At 55.4% G+C, this 14,707-nt stretch overlaps 1 protein-coding gene across 1 annotated transcript; it reads left to right on the forward strand.

The window, feature by feature from the left end:
- The first annotated feature begins 1,434 nt into the window (after window positions 1-1,434).
- HSP90AB1 (heat shock protein 90 alpha family class B member 1) lies at window positions 1,435-10,766 on the forward strand. The gene is made up of 12 exons (XM_073338509.2): window positions 1,435-1,542; window positions 1,958-2,104; window positions 2,908-3,114; window positions 3,479-3,638; window positions 4,250-4,383; window positions 5,058-5,375; window positions 6,063-6,228; window positions 6,537-6,727; window positions 7,130-7,277; window positions 7,828-8,096; window positions 8,703-9,036; window positions 10,191-10,766. The coding sequence occupies exons 2-12, from the start codon at window positions 1,958-1,960 to the stop codon at window positions 10,298-10,300; spliced, it is 2,184 nt and encodes a 727-aa protein (XP_073194610.1). The 5' UTR covers window positions 1,435-1,542; the 3' UTR covers window positions 10,301-10,766.
- The last annotated feature ends 3,941 nt before the right edge of the window (window positions 10,767-14,707 follow it).

Consider the following 14,707-nt stretch of genomic DNA (forward strand, 5'->3'; position numbering starts at 1 on the left):
AAACATGATGGGGCAATTTGATCCGTGGTGTAACTCTGTGCCTTTCTCTACCCCATGGAACTCATCACGTAGTGAAACTCGTCCTGAGAGCTGCAAAGGGCAGGGGAGGGAGAGAACATGGGACATTCTTCTAGTGGGGTCCATCCAAGCTCTTTTGGGACAAGTGCTCCAGGATTTCACAGGTGCCAGGTGGGAGCCCATGGAGCAAGCTCAGTAGGCGCCTCCAAAGCTTCATAGATTTTAAGGCCAGAAAGGACCACTGTGGTCATCTCCTCTGACCTCCTTTGTAACACAGGCATTAGAACCTCACCTACTGATTCCTCCAGCAAGTCCCTCACTTCTGGTTGAGCTGGAATATACCTTCTAGACAGACAGACAGACAGACAGTCTGCCTGTAAAAACTGCAGGTGATGGAGAATCCTCCACATTCCTAGGTAAGTTTTTTCCTCCCAATGGTTAATTACCCTCACTGTTCAAAATTTGCACCTCATTGCTAGTCTGAATTTGACTTTATTGAGCTTCAGCTCCAACCACTGGATCTTGTTATGACTTTTCCTGCGAGATTCAAGAGGCAGCTACTATCAGGAATCTCTTCCCCATGTAGGTACTTGAATGTAGACCATGAGCAAGTTCTCTCACTTTCAGGCATGCTTTCAAGACCTTGAATCATTCTTGTTGCTTTCTGCTGAACGCTTTCCAATTTGTAAACATCCTTCTCCATTTACAATTACTCTTTGCAATCCGTTAGTTAATCATTTTTTAATCCATTTAATATGGGTCACTTTGGTTTTTGACAAGTACTGGGGTGACAGTGCTACATTTTTTAATCAAAATGTCATGTGGGACTGAGGCCTTGTCTACACGCCCGTCATTCAGTTTAACCTTCTTAAATGTTGGCAGTCAACTTTTTTCTAGTCTTCTTGAAAATTACAGATCAGGGAGGGACCATGGGCGGAAGCAGAAGAGGGGACGCAGCGGTATGAGAAGAGATGGTGGAAGCCAGGGAAACACAGGGGATGGTACTTGGAGTGGAGTTGCTGATGTGTTAAGGGGTTCCTAGGGTTTTGAGTTACAAGGGAATTGGCCCCCAAGAACAGAGGGGAGGCGGGGTGCCAGGAAGAATCCCTTGAGAGATTTGAGGCATCAGGGGGATAGGGCACAGGAATTCCTGGATAATGGGGTGAGTGGGGAATTGGGGTGTCAGGCGTTGGACTACCAGGCAGACTTACAAGTACTGGGGTGACAGAGTAGGGGATATAAGGAGCTTCCCGGGTATTGGGGTGAGAGGGGGGAACCGGGGCATATGTGTCTGGCTGGAAAAGGGCTGCTGCACGGAGACAAAATACCAGAATCCGTAATAATCCCCAGTCTTGCCGAGCCAGCCCGGCCCTTTTAAGGCGGAGGGAGACGGGGGCCGGGCCGGGCTCAGCCCCTATATAGGGCGGGCGGAGGCGGCCCCGGTTTCTCTCTCTCCCGGCCGCGCCGCAGTCCCCGCACCAGGGTCCGAGCCCGCTTCTGCCCGATCTCCCGCCACCCATCGCGGTAAGGGCGGCCGGGGCCGGCCCGGCGCGGGCGGGCGAGCGAGCGGGCCGGCGGGGCTCGGCCCCGGGCCGGGCCGGGCGGGGGGCGCCGCGCTCCGGGCGGGGGGCGCCGGGGCGGGAGCGGGGGGCGCACGTGGCTTCGCTGGGCGCTGCCATGTTGAGCGGGGCCCCTCGGGGCGGCGGCCCGGCGGGTTCGACTGCGGGAGCGCCCGGCCCCCGCCTCCAGGGCTGGAGGCCCCGCTGGGCCTTGGACGCGGCCCGGCCCCGCCGGCCTGGGGTGGGGAGCGGGGCCCTGGTCGCCCAGCAGGCGGCGGCCCCGCCTCTCCCGTGCCGCCCCGGCGGGGAGCAGGCCCGCGGGAGGGAGGCGGAGGCGGGGGCGCCAAGCAGGTGCTCTGAGCCCGGGGCTTGTTTTGCAGATGCCTGAAGGAGTGCAGCATGGGGAGGAGGAAGTGGAGACCTTCGCCTTCCAGGCAGAGATCGCCCAGCTCATGTCCCTGATCATCAACACCTTCTACTCCAACAAGGAGATCTTCCTGCGGGAGATCATCTCCAACGCCTCCGATGTGAGCTGGCGGGGCGGGGAGGGGGGGCCGCCCGCCCCCAGCGGGAGTGCGGGGCTCTGCAGTGCTGCCGCTGGGTACAGCGGGCACTGCCCGCCCCTGTTACTAGGGCAACCATTGATTTTCCCTTATCTGCTGAGGCCCTTAAAGGAGTCTGGCTACTGATGGCAGGGCCTTGTAAGGTGCCTCGGCCCTGCCCAAGAGGACCCATCCCTGAGGGGGGGGGGGGGTCTGTTTCCCTGCCTTTGTCCTAAGATGGCCAACGAGGGGGCTGGTTAATGCCAGATGGGCTGGTGGTCACCTGCCCTTAGGAAAGGGTTGGAGAGCCCTAAATAATCTCCCTCTTCTCCCCTCCCACCCCCACGGTCTCGCTGGAGTAGTAATTCAGTATGCCCGTAGGTCCTGGCACGAGCGGAACTCGGTGGTGCAGCCCTGCCGGCAGTGGCCCCTATCTCCTAGTTTCATTTCTGCTGCTCTTCAAGGAGCTGGCATGGAGTTGGCATTTGGTGTCTCCTGTTTGTTTCCAGGCATTCTCTCTTCCTGTGCATGTGGTGGATGAATGAGCCTGTCTCTTTGTCCTGCATGCTGCTCTGATGGGGTAGCCATGGTGCCTCTCTTAAGAAGGGCCTCTTGTTTTGCCCTCTGGAGGGGTTTGAGTGAAGCCAGAGCTTTTGTGGCAGATCTGTGTCTTGGTGATGCTATCTCGAGAGTCCATGGGCCTTCCTGCCCAGAGCAGGGAGAGTACAGGATCCATGGAGCCGGTGAATGGTGGGTGGGCCTTGCTAACGGTCTCTGTCCTCCCCTAGGCCCTGGACAAGATCCGTTATGAGAGCCTGACAGATCCCTCAAAGCTGGACAGTGGCAAGGAGCTAAAAATTGATATCATCCCTAACCCCCGGGACCGCACCCTTACCTTGGTGGACACAGGTATCGGCATGACAAAGGCGGACCTCATCAACAACTTGGGCACTATTGCCAAATCTGGTACCAAAGCCTTCATGGAAGCCCTGCAGGTGAGTGGCCTTCAGCCTGGGCTCTAGAGCGCTTGGACCCCTTGTGGGCCTGGCCAGCTACTGGGCTCATGTCCTCTGCAGAGCCTTGCAACTTCAACACTCAGTACTTGGCTAAGAAATTACCCCTTTCTGGGCCTGTGTCCTCCCAGGGAGCAGCCAGCAGTGCTTTTGGCTTGTTCATGTGTTCCCCGGTCCCTCCTGCACAGAGAGGAGGTGACTGTGCCCTGCCCTATCCCTGTCTGTATTTGTGGCTTTATCTCTGTGTTGGCCCAGCTCCCTGTTATTGGGACACACCTGGTTGCGTCTCAGACATTACCTGTCTCTGGTGTCTTGCTTTTCTCACCCATTCTCCTTCCCCTTGCAGGCGGGTGCTGATATCTCCATGATTGGGCAGTTTGGCGTGGGCTTCTACTCTGCCTACCTGGTGGCTGAGAAGGTCGTGGTCATTTCCAAGCACAATGATGACGAGCAGTATGCCTGGGAGTCATCAGCTGGGGGCTCCTTCACTGTCAAAGCTGATCATGGTGCGGACTGTGGTAATGGGGTCTGCAGGGAATTAGCCACTCCCCTCCCCTCTGTATGCCAAGGGGTCCCAGAGAGAGGGATCTGTGTGAAGTTAGTCACCCCCTCCCACCCTGTCTGCCATGGGGCCCCTAAAGGGGTTTGAGGTGGCTGGTGACAAGATGGTATGGCTGGATAAGGTGTTGTAGTCTGTAGCTGACACCTGGTGGGGAAGCTTAAATCAGTGAGGGAGAGGGTCCAGGCTCATGGGGTCATGTGTGAAGCCTGAGTGATCAGTCAGCTTGGGTTAGGTCCCAGGTCTAATCTGTGGAGAAAGCTGAGGGAGAAAGCACCCCTCAGTGCTAACCAAATCCATGGTCTAAGCCTGGTGCAGGGCCAGTGATAGCTGTGGATCTTCCCTCCCTGCTTATGGATGGGGTGACTGACCTTGGTTCCTATTAGAAACACTGATGATCCTCCCTTTAGTTTAGCTGTGGGCTGTACCTGACATTGACATGAGATCTGCAGAGTACCTGTAAGCAGTAACCTGTAGGCAGTACCTGTAGGCAGTAATGCCACTGTCTGTCCAGTACCTGTAGACAGTAATGCCACTGCCTCTCTCCTGATGTCATAGGTGAGCCCATTGGGCGTGGCACCAAGGTGATCCTGTACTTGAAGGAGGATCAGACAGAGTACCTTGAGGAGCGGCGGGTCAAGGAGGTGGTGAAGAAGCACTCCCAGTTCATCGGCTACCCCATCACCCTTTATGTACGTATGTGAGAGATGGTGGGACCCATGGGAAGGCCAGATGGAGCATGGGGGGAAGCCCAAGCTGAGAATGGGGAGAGGATGGTACATTCCACCTTGAGTCTTCCAAGCCGCACACAGGTGTGCGTGTAAGAGACCGTGATGGGCTTTACCAGGGTCTGGAGGCAAGGGCTGTGCATTCATCCTGCTGCTGCAGGAATTGGCCAGCAGAATGGTACGAGGGTAGGAATTAGTTCACTGTTGCTAGGGAGTGGGGTCACCGAAAGGGTGTACTGCGTAGTCAGACTCGCATCCCTAAATCTGTGCCAGCACCTTGGGCCATTGCCTAAACTGCCAGGCGAGGGACTGAGGCTGGACCCCAGCACTCTGTCTTCACCTACATTGTTCTCTATTGCAGGAGCAATGGGGGTCTCACCAGCTGGTGGTAGCCATAGATTCTTTATCCTCTTTGTTGGCCCAGCCACTGGAAAGCACATGTGAGAAATTTGAACCAGTGCTATACCTGCAGTGCATCACTGCAATGTTTAGCCTTTGCATGGAACCCACCAGACTGAAACTCCCATCTCTCTTGGGGCAACTGTGTCTCTGTCGCTGCCTTTTATCTCTTGTGCATAGGAGGCCCTGAGTAAGGTAGGTGCCTTGGCCGTGACCCTCTTTTGCTCCTCTCCCTACAGCTGGAGAAGGAGCGGGAAAAGGAAATCAGTGACGATGAGGCAGAGGAAGAGAAGGGGGAGAAGGAGGATGAGGACACAGCCCCCAAGGATGAGGAGAAGCCCAAGATCGAGGACGTGGGCTCAGATGAGGAGGAAGAAGAGGGTGGTAAGGGCAAGAAGAAGAAGACCAAGAAGATCAAGGAGAAATACATCGACCAGGAGGAGCTGAACAAGACCAAGCCTATCTGGACCCGCAATCCTGATGACATCACCCAGGAGGAGTATGGAGAGTTTTACAAGAGCCTCACCAATGACTGGGAGGACCACCTGGCTGTCAAGGTGAGTGTAGAGGCCGGGCTGGGCACACTGGTAGAGGCCAAGGTTCCCTTTACCTCAAAGCAAGATGGATTAGTGTACAGGTCTACATTTCTTCATCACAGGGGTGGGCTTTAGTATAGGAAGTTGGGGGGCCCCAAAATACTCCTTTAGACCCAGTGAGAAGTGACTGAACTGCAGCTGGTTCCCCTATCAGGGGAAGCAAATAGCTGGGCTGAGCCCATTTGACTTGTCATTGCTGGTCCTGGGCATGGAGCCTCCCACCTGGGTGTGGTGCAGGTTTGCTGGCCCTTTGGTCAGGGTGACCCTCACTCCCAATCCCCTGCTTCATCCATGTGTGCAGGGTTCTCCTGAGGCCCTGGCTGCCACTCTCTGGCATGAGCGAATGGGGACAGGAGCTGCTGCTTTGGGGGCCTTAGATCCTGCCCAGCATTTGCTGGAGGCGGAGATGTTGGTACAGTGGGGAAGAAGGGGAGTGCAGAGTCAGGGTGCTGGGAGACTTGCTGTCCCGCTTGTCTGTCTGATGCATTGTGCAGTTTGCTCTAAGGTAGCCATTCAGTCCCCCTACCCAAGGTCCTTTGGGTGCTCCTGCAGCCGGGCCAAAGGGAAGGGCTCTCCCCCGGGGAGGGTTAGAGGAATGAAGTCCTGGGAGCTCTGTTCATCTGACCCCCCGTGTCTCCCAACCTGCAGCATTTCTCTGTGGAGGGGCAGCTGGAGTTCCGAGCTCTGCTCTTCATCCCGCGTCGTGCCCCCTTTGACCTCTTTGAGAACAAGAAGAAAAAGAACAACATCAAGCTGTATGTGAGGCGTGTCTTCATTATGGACAGCTGTGATGAGCTCATCCCAGAGTACCTGAGTAAGAGCCCTCTGTGTAGCACCCCACCTTTGTGCAGAGCTCCCTCTCTAAACAGCTTAAGCTCTCTGGCTTCTAGTATCCTCCCAGCTATGTTAGTTGCTTCCTCCCCATTGCACCACCCCAGTACATCATACAGTCTTGCGGCACTGCTGGGAGGGATGCAGAGGTTCAGGTCTCCTGACGCAGCCTGGAGCTTGGGCTTCCTGCTTGGCACTTCTGTTCTCGTGCATGGGGGATGGGTGTATGGAGTTCTTAGCCTGGCTGTACTGATCGCCCTCCCTGGTCCTTGGCTTCTTTCCTCCCCTCAGATTTCATCCGGGGTGTGGTGGACTCTGAGGACCTGCCTTTGAACATCTCCCGGGAGATGCTGCAGCAGAGCAAGATCCTCAAGGTTATCCGCAAGAACATTGTCAAGAAGTGCCTGGAGCTCTTCTCGGAGCTGACAGAGGACAAGGAAAGCTACAAGAAATTCTATGAAGCCTTCTCCAAGAACCTCAAGGTGAGAGACAGCCAGCTAGCCCAGCACTTGGGGGCAAAGGGGACGCTGCTCTGCCTCAACATGCTCCACAGGCAGGCACTTGAGGATCCAGAACTAGTCTATGATCGGTTCCAAGATGGTGACTTCTCTGGGTTGGGCTCAAGGCTCAAACCTGCTCTTCCTGGCAGGGCTCTGGAGCGGAGGGGCCAAACAATCTGTTGTCTTAGCAACCAAGAAGGGTGGGTGTGCCCCAGGGTGCTTGATTGGAAATGCCTCACTAACTGCATCTGCTCCCAACCTCAGCCCTTGGGTGTGGGTGGGGTGTTTGCAGGGAGGAGCTAGATTTCCCAGCTCTTGAGGGCAGGAGAGTGTTAGTGAGCCACTTACTGGAGCCTGCATATAAATCACCTCCTCTGCCCCCAGCTTGGGATCCACGAGGACTCAACCAACCGGAAGCGCCTGTCGGAGCTGCTACGCTACCACACGTCGCAGTCTGGCGACGAGGTGGCCTCCCTCTCTGAGTACGTGTCCCGCATGAAGGAGACTCAGAAAAGCATCTACTACATCACAGGTGAGGGCTGCCGGCGGGGGGGGGCGAAACCTCCCTCCTCCCCCATCACCCAGGCAGAGACTGTCCCTCAGAATGGGGATCTCCTCAGCCTGCTAGATTTGGTGTAGCTAATGCAACACCAAGAGGGTTAGATTCCTGTGCGGGCCCCTCCTGTCACCCCAGAATGGACTCTTCTGCCGAGTTACTGCCTGGCTCCTCTGGTCGCTGGTGTGACACGGGGAGTTCCCCTGGCAGGTGGGCTTGTATGGAAAGGGGAGTCTCCTCCCCAAAACTCTACTTCCTAGAAAGAGGCTCTTGTTAATCAGGTGCTTTGGGATCCTTGGCTGGGAGCTGGGTATGCAAGTTTTGTGGTCTCATTTCTCTAAGGGAATGGCCAGGCCCTATCCCTGGCACCGTGGGGCCTGTAGACCCTTGTTAAGAGGTCTTCAACATCAGCCTCGCAGGGGCCATGTCTCAGCTGAAGTCTAGCCAGTCCCTACCAGGGGACTGCTGGAGACCCCAGAGTGTAGCCAGCTCCGAGCCCTGGTGACCTCTTGTTTCCCCAGCACAGGTGAGAGCAAGGAGCAGGTGGCTAACTCCGCCTTTGTGGAGCGTGTGCGGAAGCGTGGCTTCGAGGTGGTGTACATGACGGAGCCCATCGACGAATACTGCGTGCAACAGCTCAAGGAGTTTGATGGCAAGAGCCTGGTGTCAGTCACCAAGGAGGGGCTAGAGCTGCCCGAGGATGAGGACGAGAAGAAGAAGATGGAGGAAAGCAAAGCGAAGTTTGAGAACCTCTGCAAGCTCATGAAGGAGATCCTGGATAAGAAGGTTGAGAAGGTAACTAGGGGTGGGGTGAGGATCCCAGCCCAGGGCCAAGTCCTGGCTCAATGGGGAAGGAGAGTGGGGCCTCACTGAATGCAGACAAGGATTGGACCCTGGCTCAGTGCATGGCCTCTGGCCTCCCTTGTCTCCAGCAGAGGATCAGCTGAAGGAGACTACAAGTCCCAGCATGCACTGCAGCATCTTGCTCTAAGCTTTTGGGCTGCAGGTGAGGGGCACTGACCCAAAACTTTGATTGTAGGGGTAGTGCTTTGGGAATGTGTACTGGGTACCAAGGGGTTGGCTGAGCTGCTGGAGCTGTTCCAGGCAGTGTTCCTGAAGCTGGCTGAGAGATCCCTATTTGCTTCGGGGCTGTCTGTCCTCTGGATATGGTGGTGACGATGTGGCCAAGCCAGAGGGAAGGTGCTGTGCTGTGGAGAGCATCTGTGCCCTTCCCTGCAGCCAGGTCTCCACTGCCTGTGGCTCCTCAGCCATTTGTGGGTGTCTCCTGCTGAGCATGACATAAGGGCTGGAGTCCCTGCATCTGCTGTGACCAGACCCAGTCAGAAGCACTAGACCCTGCTATTTTTTGTCTGGCCTGTTAACCTTGGGGTCCCTCTGCAGGTGACCATCTCGAATCGGCTGGTCTCATCGCCATGCTGCATCGTCACCAGCACCTATGGCTGGACGGCCAATATGGAGCGTATCATGAAGGCCCAAGCGCTGCGGGACAACTCTACAATGGGCTACATGATGGCCAAGAAGCACCTGGAGATCAACCCTGACCACCCCATCGTGGAGACCCTGCGCCAGAAGGCTGAGGCTGATAAGAACGACAAAGCTGTCAAGGACCTGGTGGTGCTGCTCTTTGAGACAGCCCTGCTCTCCTCTGGCTTCTCCCTGGAAGATCCCCAGACCCACTCCAACCGCATCTACAGGATGATCAAGCTCGGCTTGGGTAAGTGCCCCAGGTGACTGGGAACCACAAAGAGTTGGCATTTGATGGTAGACACTGGGGAAGGAGCTTTTTTCAGCTCTTCAATGTCTGGGATCCAGAGACCTGTTCATGGTGGCTTATCCTGAAAGCTAGAAGTCAGGGGCATGTTAGCCAGTTGAGCTTGTCTTTGGCTTCAGCACAGAGCAGGCCTCCTTGGGAACGAGTGGTAATAACACTTATCCTGCTCCAAGGACACTCATGCTGGCCACTAGAAGGAGCTCTGACTCCTCAGTTTATGGAAGGAGTGGTCCCAAGGCGAGCTTTCCTGACCTGGCTCACACAGGAAGTGCAGTGGAGGGAACAGCCAGCAGGAGGCACTGTTTTCTGGCATGAAGCATATCCTAGTCTTAAATCATGACAGGAGGGTGTAAAATGTGCAAGCTAGAGTGGCATGCAACCTAATCAGCATGGTAGGGCCTGTGCATTAGCCAGTGTGTGGAAGGCCAGTGGCAGGTGTTGGCAGCACGTGAGTGGAAAACTGGTTTGAAAATGGGCTTTTTTTTTTCAAGTGGGAAAACTGACACTTCAGCAAGAAATTGAAAACCCAAAACGTTCCATGGTAACTTCTGATTCAGCAATGCTGCCACCAGGGCCTCTTGGAGTTTGTATGTCATGCCTCTGTTTGTCTCTGTGGGACTCACTACATCTCCCACAATGCACCACTCTCCTATTAGCTGCTGTGGTGCATCATGGGGAATGTAATCCTGTGGCGAGTTTGGCCCATGGAGGAGAATGGGAGCAGGAGGCACCACGGCAGCATCTCTGAACTGAAAGGTGGTTTTCAGGCCATGGCTTATTGACAGCAGTGTGCGTTTTTCCAGGGAAAGCAGACATGCTTTTGGCATGCACGAAAGAGCACTGATAGAAAGCTGGTTTTCTGCTGCAACTTGATGGGCTGGAAACGTTTTGCCCAGTCCTCCAGGAGAGGGCTCTGGCCTAGCTGCACTCTTGGCTTACTGCCCTTTTGCTGAGAAGTAGGGGCCTGTTCCTCCATTCAGACCATGTTGCTCTTGTGGCTGCCCCATCCTCTCTGGAGGTCCCCTTGCTGTGCTGTGTGTGTGATCCTGGGGGTGGCCCTCAAAGTAACCAGCCTGCACATCTCCCTCCCTCCCCAGGTATCGATGAGGATGAGGTGATTGCAGAGGAGCCCAGCGTTGCTGTCCCTGATGAGATACCCCCACTAGAGGGAGAGGAAGATGCATCCCGCATGGAGGAGGTGGACTAAAGGGGGCCATTCCCTCTCCAATCTTAGCTCCCTGCATCATCTCTGCTTGGAAGGGGCAGGGCCTGGCCTCTACAACTGCTACTGACTCCTCGGCTCCCCTAGTGTCGTGTTTCCCCACTTGTTTCCCCCTGTCAGTAGGGGGTAGGGTTGCAGGGTCCCAGCCCTGTCTGGTCCATCTGTCTTTCTGCTTGTGTTGAACCAGCTGCTTGGGGCGGCAGGTTGTGCTGATGGGTTCTGATTTTTCCCCCATGGGGGGGGACTTGTGCTGCTCCTGGGCACCAAGCACCCACCCTGCCCCAGCTGGGGTGAGCACTGAGCTTGAGGGTCCCTGCCCTCTCCCCCCCAAGCACAGCAGGGAGCCCAATACCCAACCCCCTGGCAGCTGCCTGCATCCTAGGGTAGGATGTTGTATTTTGTCGGCCGTCTGGTTTTTTGTTCTACTGAAATTAAAGTATCAAATAGAGAATGCGGTTTACACAGAGCGGCTGCCTTGTCTGTGCCAGCTGTACACTGTGGGGAGAGTGGGCCCCAGTATTTCCCACTGGGGTGGTGCCCAGGGTCCCTGCAGCACCCAAAGGGAGTGATGGCAGGTGTGGGGGGGAGTCATGGAGAGCAGTGCTCTGTGGAGGCTGAGTGCTGCATTCAAAACGCTGCTGTGCTCGGCCCTGCTCTCTCTCGGAGAACTGCTCAGACCAGTTGCAGCCCCAAGCGCTTGTAGCCCCTGCCCTTGGGGTCAGTTTAATGAAAGGCCCTGGAGTAGGAGCTGAGGCTGGGGCTTGTGATGCTGTTGCCCCTGCTTGGCACATGTGTATCTGGCTGTTAGGGTAGCACTTGCTAAACTTCAGGCTGTGTACCAAGTGCAGGGAACTGAGTGTGTCCCTTCAAAGGGAAGGCAGGGTTTGAGGCTGCAGCTCCTAGCCACTTCCCTAGTCCTGCTCTGTTGCTTACCCTCCCGCTCCCATGTGGAGGGCACCTACCTCACTTTGACAGTGTCTTCCTGAGGAGCTGGGTTAGCTCACCTCTGCCTTTTTCAGCAGTGGGCAGCTGCACATGTGCAAATGCTGTGGAAGGCTAAGGCAGAGGCCAGCAGGAGTCCTGCCTCTGTTGCAATTTGTGTAAGTCTTGTCCCAACAACAGAACTAATCTACACTGCCCCAAAGTCTCTGGGCAGCAACCTGTGTCCTCAGCCTGCTCTCCCCAGGAGCTTTCTTAAGATCCCATTCCAGTTTGCACAACCAGCAATGCCCTTAATGGACCTAGAATTCAGGGGCTTTCTTCCTGGGCTGACCTGGATCCTCTGAGGTGGTGGTTGAGTATCTACTGGTTAAGCTAGCAGTTGCTTTCCTTGCCTGGGCAATCTAAAATCTACACAGTGGAAGAGTTGCTTCTGTGTTCTCCTGGGCTACCTTCTTGGCTCTGATGATCTTGGTCCTGGAACACACATGTGGAGGAAGTGCCAGCTCTGACTTGACTTGCTGCCTTCAGCAGGAGGCCTATTGGAGCCAGTGTGGGATGAGTTCACCCTTCCCCCTGGGCCATGTGGCAGGCTGGAGAGCTGCTCTTGGGTTGAGAGTGTCCCTGTGCTTCTCTCCAAAGGGGTGGAAGAGGTGCAGGACTCCAACTTTGCCACTAAGTGGCACCCTCTTCCTGTCACAGCCAAGGCCCAGTGGTGGAGCCAGCACACTCCTGGGTGAGGTAGTTCCTGTAGGTTGTCTTCTGGGGGTTAATTCTCTCCCCGTAAACCCTGTTGTAGCTTGCTCAGCTGCCCCTTCCTCCTTGTGGGGCAGCCTGAGAGCCAGGACCCAAATCAGATGGATGGACCTTCAGGACTAAGCCAGCTTGGGGGAGGGGGCTAGTAGCTGCTGGACCTTTCTTAAGCTCTGGCCCTCAGGGCTGCTGGTGGTCAGAGGGCAGCTGTGAGGGGCTAACTGATCTAAGGTTTGCCTGGTGTGCTAAGTGGGGCGGAGTCTGGGGAAGAGTCCAGCCCTATCCTCAACAGGAGGGGTAGGAGTTTTAGCAGTAGGGGACTGGGAGTAAAAGCCTGGCTAGGGGCTGGTGGTTACCTACCTTCCACTTTCTGTGGTTGTTTGCTCTCTATATCCTACCACCTGCAACTCCAGCACCTGCCTCTGCTCAGCAGGAGCCTCCCACCATTTGCTTCTGGGCTGTAGGTATAGGAGGGCTGTAGGCACCTGTCTCCTGCTTGGTCCCTCTAGTGTGGAAGTAGGGGAGCAGTGACCAGCTCACAGGGGGGAGAACTCTGTGAGGTCTGGAAGCTATAGGGAGTCTGGGTGCATGGGGGGGGTGAGGGGTTGGCTACAGCTGCCTGCAGGTTTCTGAGGACTTAGCAGGAGCTTTGCAAGGTTTTGTCAGAGGAAGAAGTAGCACCACCAGCCACCTCTATGGTCCTCAGTGCCCAGTACACTTATACCTACCCCAGCTGCAGCCCCCAGCAATTCTGTCCACCTGAGCCAAATGCTTAGTTCGTTACTTGCCAGAAGCCACAGCTCCATTTTGTGTGAGTATCTCCATCTTCAACATAAAGGAGCAGAGCCTACAGCTCCCAGCATGCAACAGGGCCAGTGCCCCAGAGTATAGCCCTGGGGTTGTGGGCTGCATTGCATGCTGGGAGTTGTAGTCCTCCACTTTTATAGTGGAGCATGCTCAGATGTTCAGGGGGCTTTTGCTGAACAGCCCTGGCCCATTTTCTTCAAACACAAAACATTTTCACATGCAAAAAAAGGATCCATTCCAAAAACAAATGTCACTTCCCCCTCTTAACAAAACATCAACATGTAACCCCCCCTTTTTCCAGGGGCAAAGTGGAGGGGGTGAAAAGGGTGAGTCAAGGTGGGCAAACTTGGGCAAAACCACCCCGTGCCAAATTCCTCCCTTCTTCTACAGCACCTCTTGTGCGTGACTCACCAACCCAGCCTGCCACTGCCCTGCAGCTTCCCCATGCCTAGGAAGGGGCACTGAGCTGGGGACAGGGATTAGTAGCCTGAAGCCACACTAAAGTGGCTGCTCTTGCCTAGGCAGGCTATTACCATCAGCTGCAGGGGACATGCTCTAGTTTGCACGACTGCACTATGGGAGAGATGGCTGAGCAGGTGAAGGCAGTTGTGCCTTAAGGAACAGGGGCATTCTCACACTGGATTTCTGTCTCTGACAATGGGCAGTACCAGATGGTTCAGTGGAAAAGGTAAAGAAACCAGAAAGGACAACATGCCCACAGGCAGTGGCTGGCATATGCTCTGAAGCAGGGGGCATTATAACCTTTCTATTTTTAACCGCCAGTCTGAATGGGGTAGTTCTCATTATCCATACAAATGCCTGCTGCTCTTCTGAATTCTGCTATGCTCCTCGCCACTGTAGAACATTGTGGCAGTGAGTTCCACAAACAGTCACTACCTGAGTGTCTCCTTTTATCCAGTTTGAATTTGGCACCTTTCAGTGTCATATTGGTATTTTAACAAAGGCTGAAGAGCAATGCCCAACCGACCTTCTATAGACCACTCACGTCCTCGCTTTTCATCTTTCCAATAAAACAGCCCTGTGTTTTTCAGTCTCTCCTGCCATGGAAATCTCGCCCAGTCTCTTGAGTATTCTTGTCACCCAGCTCTGACCACCTGCCTCTCTGGCTGCTTAATCCTTTCTGAGAGCAGGCAACCACAAGTGAACAGAGTCATCTGAGCACTTTATGGAACAGTGTTAGCCTAGCAGAGAGGCTCTTCAAACAGCTTCCCATTCTGCTGGCTCCCATTCCCAGCAGGAGGGACTACACTCCACACACCTTCCTCGTGGAGGGTCTGAAGCTGGGGTTTGGCACAGAACACAGCTCCATAAAGGCTTTACTCCCTTACAGACTGTTACAACAATGGAGACTCTGGGTGGCAGGTGCTCAGCAGGGCTTCGAGTGGCCCCTACCCAGTTGTGGAAGGCAGAGCTAGAAGAGGCCAGGGCTGAGCAGAGCATACTGCCCAAGAACAAGACATTCATGCAGCCAGACTCAGGGCACAGAGAGCTAATAGCTGCCCTCCCATCCTACAGAATCCCTGCACCAGCCACACAAACAGGAACAGTGAGCAGCCAGCGTGAGCAGAGGGCTCAGGTTGGAACACAGCCCCAAACCCGGCTCTGCCTACAACGGAGGGAGGATGGCCTTTGGGTAAGGCCCTAGACTAGTCTAGGTTCAGTACCAAGGTCCACCCCACCATTCCTGGGTGACCTCAGGCAATGCCCTGGGGCTAATAATGCTACCCGGCCTCCCCAGGGGGAGGTGGTGAGACAGTCAGTGTGCCCGCCGCTCAGCCACAACAGCATCCAAGTCCCCAGCCAGAGAGCGCCCAGGAGCAGTGCCTTCCCCCCCAGTGCGTTCAGACCCCAACATTCCACCCCGGGACACCG

This window comes from Lepidochelys kempii, chromosome 3 (assembly GCF_965140285.1).
Source record: "Lepidochelys kempii isolate rLepKem1 chromosome 3, rLepKem1.hap1, whole genome shotgun sequence".
NCBI lineage: Eukaryota > Metazoa > Chordata > Testudines > Cheloniidae > Lepidochelys > Lepidochelys kempii.